Raw genomic sequence first — 15,384 nt, forward strand, 5'->3', positions numbered from 1 at the left:
TGGGGAGAAGTTCTCCCTGCTGGGTTGATGAAAATGCTGAAAACCGTGTTTGGCTCCTCACTGCCCCGAGAAAAAACCCGCTTTAACAGCGGGGTACCAGCTTAGAGCAAGCTGTGAGGCGAGAAGGGTGCCCGGGTGGCAGCGCACCCCAAAACTTGTTGCTCAGCCACACGCAGCAGCTTCTTGAACAGCAGGCTACAGCATTTTTATCTTAATTAGGTCTTTCTGACCAGGTAGGGAAAAAGAGCCAGCTTAAATTTTCCACTTGCCCCCTCAGCCCCCTTTTTTTTCCCCTCACACTCATGAAGGTAACTCCTTCCCGCCTGCGAAGCGGACGCGTTGCTCCGTGTTGGGTTGCTCCGTGATGGGCTCTCCATGGCTTGCGAGAGGCAGGCAGCACACACCCGCTCCCAGGGCCCTCCTCCGCCCTCCTTCCCGGCCCGAGGAGCAGCCTGGCACGGAGGCGAGGTGCAGACTGACCTGGTTGTGGCTATCGGGCTTCTCCGAGGGAGTGCTTCGAGTTTACTCTAAGAGCATTTCCTCAAACAGTTTGTGGTGTTTAACAAGGACAAGAAGCGGTACTTGAAAAGCCACAAAGGGTAAGGTGAGAAGGAATTTAAGAAAGTGTTCTGGTAATGTTGTATGTGGCTATTATGTTTAGTAATAAATTGCATCCCAAAGTAACTTGGAACAATTTTGCTAGCAGGAAATTCAGGGACTGAGCGTGATTTGTGCTTGTGCTAGCGCTTTTCCTGTAGTCACTGGATTGCGTTATTTATTTAAGTGCTGGAGTGGTTTGTGTATACAGAAGCAGGGAAGAGTACACAAAGGGCACGGGATAATGCCGGTGGAAGTGATCAGATACTTGCGGGAGAAAAACAGAAACTTGTCAAGTGTGGAATAAGGAAAACTGTTTGGAGGAATGATGACTGTGGCTAAATATTTACTTTGTGACATCAACACTGCAGTTAAGAGATACTTGATGAGTGTGTAACTTAAACTGGTTGCTCTAATGCTTTTTAGCTGCTGGAGATCTCAATAGAAAGCTCTGTAGTACAATTGTGTATTTACTTACAATGCAACTGAGGGCAGAGAGAACTGCATTGTACCAGGAAAGAACGATATAGATTGTTTATTGTCCGGGTAATGCTAAGATGGAAGATGACACTACCTGGTGGCTACCTGTTGGAAAACAGGAGAAACGCCCATTACTTTATAAAGGGTTTTGTGGCTTCCTCCTGTGCGTTGCTGCTCAGCTCTAAGCCCAAGCTCCTATGTGAGGGTCTCTGTGAGCCTGCCAGCCAGCAAAATACCCGTGGACGGCTGCAGCACAGGGGCATTAATGCACAACAACTCCGTGGTGTGTTTGAGCCTAAGTAAAATACGCTGCACGCCTCCCAAGAAAGGTGTGATATCAATCTAAGCTGTTTCTGCATATATTAATTACTTGGCTGCAAATGAGTAGCAGTGTATCTGTTTCAGTATAGGTAAGTATAATATTCTTGACTGATTTCTGTTCGGAGTATTTTGGGACAGGAATGCATCTAGCTCCTTGCTAGCTGTGTCCCATACAGACTGTGCTATCAAGGATGTTTTTTGGTTGTTTAGCGTAGAGTCAGGAAAAGTAACACCCTTTTTCTCGCTCCAGTATGCAAATATAGCCTACCCTAAGTTCTCAAATATTAAATTCCTTGTAGCTATTGCCCAGTTTCTCATGCGGTTTGTATTAATAGTTTCTGATATGATATGCTGTGGATAGAACTTTTAAACGTAAGGGAAGTTACGTGATTGTGTAATTGAATGACCCCCTCTTGTGGACTTTAGAAGTGTGTGCATCTTTTCGGTTCTTTGCGCTGCTTTATCTCATTTCCTGCATCGCATGCGGTACATTTGTCTGTTATACAAAATTATATTTGAAGTTCTCATGTTTGTACCTGGGCAGAAGTTTAGTTAACTCTATCTTGATTTAGAAGTAATTCCTTTTTACTCAAGCTAATCTGACACAACTTAGATTTTAATCATTGTTTTAGTGCAGCTAACATCAAAGGGTTATTTAAACTACCGCATTCAGTAATAAGTATCTCAACAATTGAGTGAACTGTCTCAGAGTGCTGGGTAACTGTTCCACGTGGTGTATGCTGTAGGGAAGGATTATGTCAGACCAGCTCGTATTTGGAAAAGACAAATACTTTCTCAGGTATCACCTGCTGTCTCTTATACTTTCCTACAGAAGTGTAATTTTTTTATTTTTTTTTTTTCCCCGGCTAAGTTGGCTGGTCTTATAAAAGACATAAAGAATGATATGATGTTGAGTGACAAACTTGCCTCTGTTAAATCTTTATTTAAAATCAAGATTACCATTTTAATGATGCTATAATAGAATTTTAAGTACATTTTAAATATGCTTAAGTTTCTGCTATACATGTCACTTTGTTATCAGTTAGGAATATTGCTTCATCCCCAGAAGATACGATGAATGAAGGCTTTTAAGTGTTGGTCATGAGGCTCCTTGGAATTAAAAGTTTGAATGTTTGAATTTAGCTCATAAAACTGATCTCTACTGGTGTTATTGCTTGCTCCTTTCAGAGGAGAGTTAGTCGCTTTTCTGTCTTAAAAAAATAAAATAAATTGACCTACATTTCCTATGGCAGTGTAAGAGAAAAACAAAATGTGAGAACTTAGTTGTTCTTGCTATTAAGAAAAAAAAGTTTTCAAGGACAGGTTCATAGGTTAATGTTAATTGTTAAATTTCCAAATGAGGCAGAACTTTTCCTAAAGATTTTTAAAAACAAAAAAAGCATGCACCTAATTTGAGCATTTAGTTAGTAACAACTAAACTGTTAACCATTATTTCTGAGCAATAAGTTAACACTTGTAATAGCACATAAATAACAAAAGTAGTCATACATTCAATTAGCAAATTAATATTTGTTGTTTTTAATATTATATATTGTTATATAGATTGTTAATAATAGTTTGATATTTATTTATACAAACATTTGCAAATGTTTATGGGAAAGTTACACAAATAAAACGCTTACAGAGGGTCAATAAAAGCCTTGCGGGACTGAATATGACCTGCTTGTAATATGTATTTACATACATAGTACAGATGTAGGCAAATACCTGAGGGGAGGACTCAAAAAGGATGGAGCCAAGGCCTCTTTGGTGGTGCCCAGTCACCAGGTGAGGTGCAGTGGGCACAAACTGAAACAAAGGAGCTTCCCCCTCAGTGTAAGGAAACACTATTTTTTTTTTTTTCCTTTTTTTCTCCTCCTGTGAGGTTGACCGAGCACTTCCACAGGTTGCCCAGATAAGTTTCTCTTCATCCTTGGAGATCTTCACCAGCTGTGTGCATGTGGTTCTGGGCAGCCCAATCCAGGGGGCCCTGCTTGGGCAGGGCGTTGGGTAGGGTAACCTCCAGAGGGCCCTCCCAGCCTCAGCACCGCTGTGACAGTAGAGCAAAAGCCCTGATGTTTCAGTCTCACCTCCCAGATTGCTCAAGTCTGGGACTATGAGTTAGCTCTGTAACTATTCCTGTAGCATTACATTTCTTGTGACGCATTTCTCTGACCAGCTGATACCCTGTGTTCATATTACTTCCTTTTCTTGCTCACACTAGAGGGAGCTCTGTGCTGGCCTTTCAGTTTACTCTTACACTTCTAGTTTATAATTCTGAATGTTTCTGCCGATAATCTGTTATCAAACTACGCAAGACAAAGCTGCATAAGGCCATGTTTCACTTCAGAATGAAACTGAGCTGTCAGGTCGCTTGTAAGTGAAGTACTGTAATACCAGATGGACAGCTTTGGTTTTGTCTTGATCTTGTTCAGCTGAAGCAGCAATCACAGCAGTGCGGGCTTCCGATGTGCATAAATGCAGTGAAGTTGATGTTTGTTATGCCTGGCATTCATTGTAGTAGCTGTGGAGTTGTTTGGTAAACTTTTCATTTGTTGCTGTGATACAGTCAGTTTTGATTTGACTGATCCACTAGAAACTTTTGCGTTTGTGGATTTTGTGAGGTGGAAGGGCTGCATTAAGACTTAGGGTGAGAAAGGGATTTTAAGGAATTTTCTTCAGGGACATAATCATAAAAATTCAACTTATTTCCACTGGGGAGTAGCAGTCAGTTTAGGTGAGGTGCTTATTTTAGGTGCTTTTATCCAAGCAGACCTAATGGTTGTTTGAGTTGATACACAGATTACAAACTTTTTTGTAGTGTTTTTCATGAATTCTGATTTTGTAGACAGTGGAGTTGATCTATCTATATTTTCTTTTTCTGCACATGGTAACTTGCTATTCTTTTTATGTCGATTATGGTTTCTAGAAAATGGGCTGGGATACTACGTAGCCAGGTAAGGAAAAAAGTGAATTTAATTGAATTGGAGGAAGCAGTTGGTGAGAACTCTGAGGTTTTTTATCTGAGTGAGAGAGAACCATCTGTGTCAGGGACAACCTGCACAGGTCTGATGATGCACGTAGTCTTTGCTATGGTCTAAAAGAAGGTTCTAAAAAATAAATAAAATTCACAGAGTAGGCAGAAGGAAAGTATTTTGTTGTTGTTGTTTGTTGGTTTTTAATGTTAAGGTCAATGATTACAAGCTGCCTTAACTATCTTCCAATCTAAAGAAATATGTGGAAAACTTAGGTAAGCAGTCCCTCTTCTCAGAGAGATCAAATGAGGAAAACTGGTACAACATCTTATGGCTATTTTTGTTTTGTGGCCCCCAAAACACCAGTTTTCATTTCTGGCAGAATCGTTGTGACTGCATCTCAGATGTGCATACAACTCTTGATGCTTTACAACGAAGCCAGACTATTTCATAAAGGATGCTTAACTCTTTAATGCTTGACTAATGTTCCTTCTCAGAGTCATTATCTAGTTTATCCTACACAGGCAAGCAAGTAGTTATTTGGCTAATGCTGTAGCTCAGGAAGAACACCAGCGATGAACAATTTGGCTTTGGGAGAAACTGCTGGATAAATGACACTGTAGATCCCTTAGATCATTGTGATGGCTCATGAAGACAGGAGGCATGCTGCAGGACTGCTGTGGCACCTCCAACTGTGCTGCCATTATTTTCTTTAATCAAGGAAGTTCATATGAGTGAGAAGGAAATAGATGTCTTTGGGCTGGAAGTCTGAGCGTTGGTCTTGTGTTCTGACTATTCGTGGCATTCGTACACTGCCATTCTCATCTGACTTACGGGTGGGTGGGTGCTAATGATGTGTACGGTGTCAAGGATGGTAAGCATGGCCTTATGTCGCCCCATTCATGCCAAGTTTGTTACATATGGGAGAAGGTTACTGAGTCCTGGCTCGAGACCAAGAGCTTGAGGATACTTCCTATAAAAAGCTTTTTTTTTTTTCTCTCCTCAATTTGAGATTGTGTATTGGGATACGAAATGTCTTCTGAAGTTTTCTTGATCTCGGGCAGCATGCTGTCTTTTGTGTTGTTGTGTGGCTTTGTTTTGTGTTTGTGTGTGTTTTCTTCTTTAAAGTCCTTGGAGAGGATAATGTGGTTTTGTTGGAGCTGTGACAGAAGCAGAAGCTTGTGTTGGAATTCTGACATGGAGAATTGCAGGGCCTTCATCAACCTCCTCCACGAACATGAGGTAATTAAAACAGCACCACTAGCTTAAAAAAAAGACCATTTTAAATTTTCATAAATGTTACACTATTGGAAGGAGCTCTGTTCTGTGCTGTTCATGTCGCAGGTTGGATGAGAGATTTTTCCTTCCTTTGGAAGAGAGGTTTTGGTGACAGTTTATTTGATTTTGCCATTGGCTTTTCCTCAGGTGGCTGAGATCTCGTCCGGTAGTTAATTTTCATCCATACTTGTTCTGCTTCTTTAAGTTCCCCTAATAGAAACAATAGGAAAAAAAATGAGATGGAAGCTGTTTTTTTTTTTTTTTTTTCCACTTCTGTGTTAAAGCTGAACTGTTTTAACTCTGGGCAAAGAGTGCGACTAATTTTGTCTTTGCAAATTATGGCTAACATGTTAACAAAGATGCTCTGTGGACTTGCTGATGTTTCTTAAGCTACTAATGAAACAATGAATTATTAAAACAAGTGAAGAACTTGTTCTGCTTCTTCCTTCTGGTTGTGTTTTGTAACTTCCTTGTCGGCAGTTTTCAAAGAGAAGATCTATTTTGGTAAACAGGTTGAATTATATTGTGTGAATATTTCTGAGACAGTCTTGCTTTTGTTCGCTATAAACTTTGCTTATTTAATTCCTACGATCTGTGTCTATAATAAAGATGTTCTTTTCTTGACCAGCCAAACGTAAACTTCCTATTAACTTCCTAAGGAAGGAGATCAGCTCTAATGTATCCCCATTGTTTGCTTATATACTTGTAGTCTGCTTTTTCTGGTGCAGAACAATTCAATTAAAATAATTCTCCAGCATTCAATTAATATGAATTAAGGTGGAGCTCATGAAATGGAGGTGACTTGAGGAACTTCTGCAAAGGTAAATTTCCATTGACTATGTGGGTATTTTTCCTGTCTTTTGTGTGTAACTTAGGAAATAACTTTTTTGAATTTTTTGAACCCAGAAAAAGAAAGCAAAATATTCCAGCCACATAGGTAATATTTTCAGGTAGAAAAACATCTGAAAGGTCTAAATGATTATTTGGTACAGTCTCCTTAAAGGTCATTGTTTCTCAGGGGTTGTGAAGATAGTTTGACTCTCTGCATTCACAGACTTTCATTTATCGTTTTATTTTATACATCAAGGTGTTTTTTTTCTGTTTTTTTTTTTTTACAAATCAAGACTGTCAAACCATTACACATCTTATTAAACAGAAAATGGTGACTTTCACTTAGGAATTGGTGGTAGAGGTTAGAGTTTGCATTTGGGTTACAGTAACTGCAGTGCCCTTTCACAGATATAATGTTCTGATTCTTTTCTTTAGACTCTTAAGAAAAGAATAATACAGTAACTCCATGTGAAAGATGGTAGAAGTTGCAAGGTTAACCATATACTTTTAAAAAACAAAAAAGATGAAATGAAGGTAACCTATATAATAACTGGAATAATTTTGGTCATGATTACTTATTTGTCCAGGCAGACAGAGGCCCCATAAAATACCATGGACTTGTCCCTCATTCAATGAAGATTAAAAGAAATCATATTCCCTGTATAATGCATTTGATACTTGAAGAAAATTAAGTTCTAAGAGGCAGTTATGCATTTTCTCATGCTTTTTAGCCTTTAGACCAAAAGGGCCTGAAGATCTTACTTTCCTTATGTTATAGGCTCTTTGAGGCTGCTGTGATATTGTTGCGTTCATTCTACAGCTTGTGTCTGATCAAAGCATGCTGCCTTGCTGTCTTCAGACAGTCTAAAAATTGATGGTTTGTTTCAGTACTTAAAAGATTAAGTTTTTTAGAAAAATGCTTGACTTATTTTTCAGTTTGAAAGATGTTAGATGATATGATTGTAATTTATGTAGTGGAAGATTAAATAAAAAAGCCATTAGTAGAACTGAGGTGATTGACTTTGTATTAGAAGAATACTATAGAATGTAGATAAAAGAATATAATGATGCAGTGGTGGAACTACACCATAGGAACCATGTTTACAATACAGATACAAAAACATTGAGTGTGTAGGAAATGAAGTGAGCAACTTTTGAGATGCTTTGTAAATTCATCTAAGTAGAAATAGATATGTGGAGGCATCTAGGTGCCTTCAAACTAAGTGGATGGTGTTTTCAAGAACTGGGCTTTCCTGTTAGAGCCACCAAATACAATATCTGGTGCATACACTCATATGCGTGAAAGCATAACACTTAGGTACACGTTAGACTGCAACAGCACAGGTACAAATATAGAGTAGGAAAAAAGAAAACTCACTAACGTGCTATTCAAGTAATACTAGAAAAACTGTTTTGAGATGCTTTTTTCTGTAGATAACTTTATTAGATGGAACTTTGGCGATCAATTTCTTCAATGTTTATATAACATCAGAAAACTAAACAAAAAGCCATGTGCTAACGAACTGCTTTGAAAATGTCTGTTTAGGATTAATTTAGAGAATTCTTTCAACCAAAAAGTATGTGTACATATTTATCATGTTAATAAAGATATATTCAATTAATTTTGAAAACCAGAGTAGAAAATTAATTTCCCTCCCACAGTCTTAATGAAGAAATGAAGAAACTAATTTCCCATTGCTGTTAGAGGGGTAATCCACTCCTTCACATATTAAGAAATTAATGTAACACATCCACTCAGCCAAAGAGTCTCTGATTCCTACCCTCCCCCCAGTCTCTTACAGCAGCTTATTTTGTATAGCATAATTATGAAAAACAAAATTGAAAGAGACTAACTCTTTTTCTGCTTTTCAGATGTCAGTATGCCCTAGCCTTAATATGATACTGTTCCCAGTGAAATCATCCATTGAGTTTTGTGGTATTTGCGGTTCTGGCTTTTCGCTAACAACAAAATAATTGTGTACCAAATCAATGAATAATAATTTTTGTAAAAAAGGGGGGGAGGAGGGGAGAAAAATGAGGAAAAAATGACTGCCATTGTATTTCTTTGTAGTATTTGATTTTTTTTAATGTGATAAGAAGGCCATCCTTATTATTTGACCTAAATACAAAAGAAAGATGTTTTCTTATTTTAAAACTATTTTTGAATCTGATAACTTTTGAATCTGATTACCATCTTTTTCAAGCTAAGAATATATTTGAGAAGAGTTTTATAAAATAACTTGTTGATCTGTTTTTTTTAGTCATGGTATTTGAAATGTGTATTTGAGAGATGCTTAGAATTACTGTACTGGGAATTATTTTTTGTCTTAAGACCATGTTTATTTGACATAAGCAGCTTGATTGTTTTTAACAGCACCACCTGTGCTAGCTGACGGTACAGTCAGCTGGAGTGCAGTTTGTAATGTAAGGAAGAGAACTGAGACCGTTAATATTCCTTCAAGGAATGCAGTTCGGATAAAAACTGTGAAAATCTGACTAAGATACTGAAACTTGTTACTTGTAGCAAACATTTTGAGGTTTAGCAAATGTTTGCTGAGCGTTCAGCAAAGCACTTCACTTTAACTTGTGAATAGTGCCATTGATAGCAAAAAGCTGGAAGGTGAGTTCTTAAATGATTGCTTGATCAGGACTGATTTTGCAACAGGTGGAATAATTGAGCTTTCTTAGATATTACTGGTTTTATTTTTTTATTTTCTTCACTACTATCTTGTGTGAGCATGGAATAATTTGGAAAATGGGGATATATCCAGGGCAAGAATCAATGAACATACAGCTACTCTAAGGACAGATGGAATTCCAACAAGTCTTTTTGGAAGGACTTGAGGCTATATAAAATGAAAAGATTTAAAAACTGGAGGTAGGAGGCCAAAAACTTTGTTTTGGTATGCAGGGACAATGGAAAGCAATCAATTTCTCTCCGTCATATCCCTCCTCCCCACTTTGGTTTGAGCAAAAGTAACAGAAGTAGCATAGGAAGATTATAGATGCATTTGGTGTGGGAGGAGCAGTGGGACAGGGGATCTGAGCTCAGCAGAGAGCAGGAGTCCTAAATTCCTGCGGGCTGGGAGCCCCAGCCCCGTGCTGGGCTCTGGCTCACAGCAAGCTGGGGCAGGGAACTTCCCTAGCATGGGCCACATCTCTGCGCTCGCCCAGCCTCAGCAGCGGGGCTGCGATACCTATCAGAGCAAAACTTAGAATGGGAAAATATCACAGAGTATTTTATATATAAAAATGTAGAAGCATGTCTGGTTGTTACCCATTTTTTATCCTAAAAGGTATTGAAATTTTCCATTCAGACTGAATTCCTCACATTAGTGAGGATGAATATAATCCCAGAATCTTCACAGCATATAAATAAAACTGATAACAGGCCAGCCACATTCTGGGTAGCAATAGCACTTCTTCTGCAGCTTCAGACAGAAGTTTGCTGAATATAAGGAACTTAAAAAATAAATGTAAAAAGCTGAATAAACTGCAAACGTTACCATAGAAATAAGATTTGACAGGTTCCAAAGTTGCTAAGTAAATATTGCATTAATATTTCAAGTTACTTGTAATACTGTCAGTAGTAATAGCATCTGCTGAGAAAGAAAAAGCATTTACTGGAACATGCACCATTTGACTGGTGTGTTTCACTAGCAAGTATACATCTTATTTCATCTAAAGAAGGTATTACCAAAGATGGATACAGATTTCAGATCGTAGCTGAAGATATTATTTATATGTTGGCTTTGTTAGAAAGCCAAATGTTGTTGACATATTAAGTACAAAAACATTTTAAAAATAATAGTTTTCTTCAAGAAATTTTAGTATAAAACTTATGTAATGGCTGACACTAGTAGAATTCATAGCAGAAACTATTAAAGCAACGACAAAGTTTTGTGTAGCATATTTTTTAGACTGCCAAATGTCTTTCTAAGATTGGAAAGCTGTGCAGAGTCGCAAATGTGATTTCCAGCAGCTGTCATGGCCAACAGTTAATGGCTGGTAGTCACCAATCTGGTGTTCATTTTGTAGCACTGTCTCTAAACTTCAGTAGGAAGGTCAGCCCTCCACTCTCCCTTTCCTAGCTTCCAACTGTGGCCTTGACAGGAATAAATCTTGGGTCACCGGTGACACTCTCAGAGATCTAGATCGCTTATTTCAAACCTTCGGCAAAGAATGCTTTCTGAGTTGTGCTTTGGAAAATATTACGTTTCCTGGAATCTTTGCTTCAAATAAATATTTCAGGGTTTTGCCAAGTAAATCACTGGATTTTATAAAAAGCAACTTACTTCCCAGTGAGTGTTATCTTCCCCTAAAATGCAAGTTGTATTATGTTAAATGTACCAAGCCGCAGCTATGAACTTCATGGAAAAAGACGCTTGCACTATATAATTTACAGAAACAGTGCTTTGATGGAAGCTCGTGCTGCTGTCAAAGATGACGTTCCTGCCAGAACACGAACTGGAGACGAGGAAATGGCGGGAGCGAGGAACCGCTCCCCGCTCACAGCCGCCTGCCTCCCCTTGGCCCGTGCAGGCCCAGGGCCCAGCTGGGGGCCCTGCGGTGGCTGTGGCATGTCCGGCCTGCAGCTCGCTGCCTGCTGAGGGGGTAAGGGGGGCAGCTGTGGGGTTTTGCCCACTCTGAATGTGCCGTGGGTGTTGGAGGTGTGAGGGTGGCTGGGGGCACGGGTGAGACGGGGAAAAAAGGCGCTTTTGCTGCTCAGCACGGAAGGACCCGGCACAGTTAATAAACTTGGGCCTTTCCCAGAGGGAACTCTCTCTCCCCTTTTTTTATCGTGTAGGGTTTACTCTTTTCACACAGGTTTGTTTATGCAGTGTCCCATCTAAAGTCTTCAAATGACTTATTTAAGTTTCTACTCAGGCTACTTGCCTCTGGGCAAGCTTTGCCATGCTACGGGTCTGTGAGGAAATGGTTAATATCTGGCGCATCTCTTCTGTCGGTGCCACCATCTACAATCTGAGTCCAAATGAGGAGCACAAGAGCAGGAGTATTTCTCTTCCTGCATGTTTCTCCTGGTGTTTTTATGTTTACCATCTTGTAGTTTGATTCTTGTGCCACTTGCATTTGAGTTCCTGTGTCTCTTGCCTACAGGTAACTACGCTGAAGTGTTGCTGGCTTGAAACAGGGATGTTTTCTCTGGTTTAGTTCCTCAGACACTTCAGTGCTAGATGCATATTGTTATAGCCAAGGCAATGGTTCTTATAGCTGAGAAGATAAGTATATGTGTAGCCAGCAGGAGAGTGCTTCAACCTGTAATACTTACTTCACTAAGAAAGTTTAGTTCTTGTCTTTCCCTTAAGAAGGGAGATCTGAACAAACAAGTAGAATATCCATGTTTAGTAGTTTATCCATGAGTAGTTCTAGTAAAAAAAACTTTCAATGAACACAAAAGAGACAATGTGACAATGGCTAAACTGTAGGGGGGGGGGGGAAAAACTCTGTCTTTGATATATTTATGTGTAATCTTAAAACTGTTGCTATTTTGTCTTCTCATGCCTTTTGCATTTAAGTATTGTCTTGTATTCGTAGAGAAACATGCACAGAATATTTCTGCCTCCCTTCCTGCAGAAATCGACCTAAGGCTGTGTCTGTTGTTATATTACACTGGGTACCCAATGCGGGGGAAGGTCTGCTTGTCTTCTGCGGTCTCTGGAGCTCTGAGCATGCTGCAGGACAAGGAGGAGACACCTCTTGTGCTCCTTACCATCTCCTGCTGCTTCTGTCCTCCAGTGGGAGCTGTTCCAAAACGGGTGCTGCGGGGACATCGTCACGGTAACCTGTAGCAGGATGCAAATATAGAGGATTAGGTACTTGTTCTCAGAGGTAGGAACCTTCTTCACCAACGTCAACATTCTCTGTGAGCAGAGAAGAAACAACTTTTCCATAGCTCATTGAGCTCTTAATTCATTTTGAGGTTTTACTATAAGAATCCCAAAATGTTTAATAGTAACTTTATTGTAAATTGTCTTGAAGGATTTGTAGAGGAAAAAGTATTACTAAAACTAATACTTTATTAGACACATTTTTAAAAAGTCTCCATGCAAAGGAGTTTGTTCTGAAGATAAAATAAACAACTCCTTTCCAAAACTTTGGGAATAAACATCAATAGTGCCTGCACTTGAGGGAACAAAAGATTGCTTGTGCTTCTCTTGCTGACTTGTCCCTAATCTTTTTGGACTAAATTTGGTTAAGAGAGCAGTTTGTTGCCCTTAATGAGCCCATCATGTGAGAAAAATGCCACAGCTCAACATGTTTTATGGAAGCATCATTCAGAACCTACTTTCTTTGAGTTACATCCCTTCTTACATCCCTTCCTCAGAGTAAATCTGTTTAATGTTATGTTTAGTCTGATTCCTTACTTGATAGTATTGAGTCTAAGTATTGCCTTGACTTATACTTGGTATATTTATTTCACGACTATAACTACAAATAAGTAGTAACTACAAAATCACAGTGCTACCTGAATAAATTTGGTCTTTGTGCAGAACTCTGCAGCTGCTGTTGTTGCACTGCCAGAGAGCTTTTAACAGATGAGAAAGGTAGCTGAGGTGCTCGTTGCTCCTGATATTTTAATCCTTGCACAATCATGTTTTTAGAAAGTTCAGTTTTATTCAAAGGCTCTAGCTGTAAGTACAGTGCATTGTTTCAGGCCAGCACAGTTCATTAGGTTGTCAAGTAGGTGGCAGTATGGCTTAAAATAAAAAGTATGCTACTTTGAATCACGCATTACATCTGTTGGTCTTGCACACTGAGTTTCTGTAAAGTGATCTCTAGATTTTGCTGTTTCTAAAATTTGGGTAAAACGAGGTTCCCATGAACTAATGATCCATTGAACAATTAATGCCTTTATACTAATACTTAAAAGGACATTGACTAAATCTTGAAAAATATTGGAACGGAAAGGTTAGGGAGAAGAGAACTTAATCCCACATGAGAGTTGGAAGTATATGCACATTTTTACTGTAACCATCCTATTTTCTCTTTCTTAATTTTTACCTGAAAAAATTGAGATGTTTGCTGCTGTTTTCTTAGTAATATTTTTAATTGTGCTTGAAAAAAAAAATCTTTTTACCTTCTTTATTTTTCCTTTAAACCATAGTATTGTCCTATAACAGACAGATAAAATATACTATATAATTGGTTTTGATTACAGAAGGTAAGGATTCTGAAAACTTATTTCTGTGTTCGTTAACCTGTGAACCACCTTGCATGTTATGGAAATCTTAAATAACCTGTTTTTTGAAAATGCCTGGGCTGGCTAGCTTTTGGAAGATTGTATATTTTTATCAAAATAAGAAAATAAAAAAAAATCCTTTTAATTCTTTATCAAGTTCTTTTGATTCCTGAAGGCATCCTCTTTTAATGTGTGTGTGTGTGTGAACGCAGATCTCAAACAATGCAATACTTTGACAAGCAATTCCTTTCTCTTTAAGTTTCATCCAGAATTCAACAGGTAGCTAATTTTGAAGTACCTGACAAAATGTGCTTAAAAATTTCACTTCAGGTTGCATTTACTACAGCTCCATGTTTGAGTATCTTTTCACTGAATTCTGATCCAAAAAGCTGAATTGACACACTGATTGCTTGAAGTGCTTATTATTACTCAAAATCCAGTGTTGCAGGTGGAATAAAATAAAACCTCAGTTGGAGAGACTTTCCTACATGGTTTCTGTGTCGTCAGTTTGGTCTTGTCAGGAATGTTTTATTCATTTTCCCTCAATTTTTGTTTCCAGACATTGAGTCCGCATATAATAAACATCAGTTTTATTTAGATTGGTTGAAACAGATAAAGATCTTAACCATTTGATGATATTTTATGATAATTCACATCTCTACTCTCTGTCAGTAGCTTCACTAACAGGTTGAACCCGAGAGGGGGGAAAGTAGTATCTTACAGAATAGCACAAAAACTTTTAGGGAAAAGGAAAAAATCCAGGCCCATTACTTTTTGACCTGAGGGCTCTAAGATCCAGGAGTTGTTTGGCCAATACTTCTCTCACAATTTTATTAAAGCATGACATTTTGTAGAGAGATACTAGTAATATAAGACAATATGGTGGTATCTGATGATGTTTTTGTCAGCAAAGCTGCTAAGGCGTTTTTTTTTTTAGGACAACTGTATTGCGTTAAGGAGGTAATGTTGGACTACCTTGCCCCCTTCATCCCAGACACCCTATTTCACTGGATTTTGGCAGGGGCAGCTTTGGAATACATGCACATCTTCCAGAATGAAAATCTTTACAAATACCTTGAATTTAAACAAATACTATTGAATTTGGGCCAGAATATGACAGATGAGGGCAGCTTGATGTGACTAGGACTGTGTTGTGTTTTTTTTTCCTTTGCAAAAGGGGAAATAATAGCAGGTTCACAAACTTGTTCCTTGGATAAAATGTGCTGAATAACGGATCTCTACTAGGTGGAATAAATCTGTTATTTTATTTCTTCATCTGTTAGAGCAGCGAAGAACATCTTCGCTTTCTTTAGCAAAACAAGCAATACATTTATTTGCTGTCTTTGTTTCAAAATTTGTCATAAGCCCTTGAGACAATTCCATGCTAAGGTAAATTAGTGCAAGTGTAACCCCTAATTTTACAAAACTGTAAAGAAGCATAGAGCTAGCTAATAAAAAAGAGAAGATCCAGTGAAGTTTATCCCCTTAACTGATAGCTTAGTAATAGAGAATGTTCTCCAGAAAAGTAGTGAAGCAGCCTGGTTCTACCAGCACCCAAAGGTGCACTGTCAAAACATAAATTGCATGCTGGTAGAAATGTTTTACTTGACCGTATAAAAAGCAACGCATGATCCAAATTAGTGCTCTGTGCTAATTTAAGAATCCTGTAGTTGCAAGGCCAAGGTGAAATATTACTGTTCT

The 15,384-nt window shown here is 38.5% G+C and overlaps 1 protein-coding gene across 25 annotated transcripts in view; it reads left to right on the forward strand.

Moving 5' to 3' along the window:
* CCDC73 (coiled-coil domain containing 73) overlaps positions 1-15,384 on the forward strand; it is a 95,220-nt gene that overhangs the window by 17,535 nt on the left and 62,301 nt on the right. The window contains exon 1 of one of the 25 annotated variants that reach the window (XM_013177669.3): positions 616-5,615. The exons of the other annotated variants lie outside the window; for them this stretch is intronic. Coding sequence (XP_013033123.2) covers positions 5,611-5,615 — 5 coding nt within the window. The 5' untranslated portion in view covers positions 616-5,610. Of the gene's footprint in view, positions 1-615; positions 5,616-15,384 lie in introns of those variants that run through there. 25 annotated transcript variants of the gene reach the window in all.

Source organism: Anser cygnoides, chromosome 5 (genome assembly GCF_040182565.1).
Source record: "Anser cygnoides isolate HZ-2024a breed goose chromosome 5, Taihu_goose_T2T_genome, whole genome shotgun sequence".
Taxonomy (NCBI): Eukaryota; Metazoa; Chordata; class Aves; order Anseriformes; family Anatidae; genus Anser; species Anser cygnoides.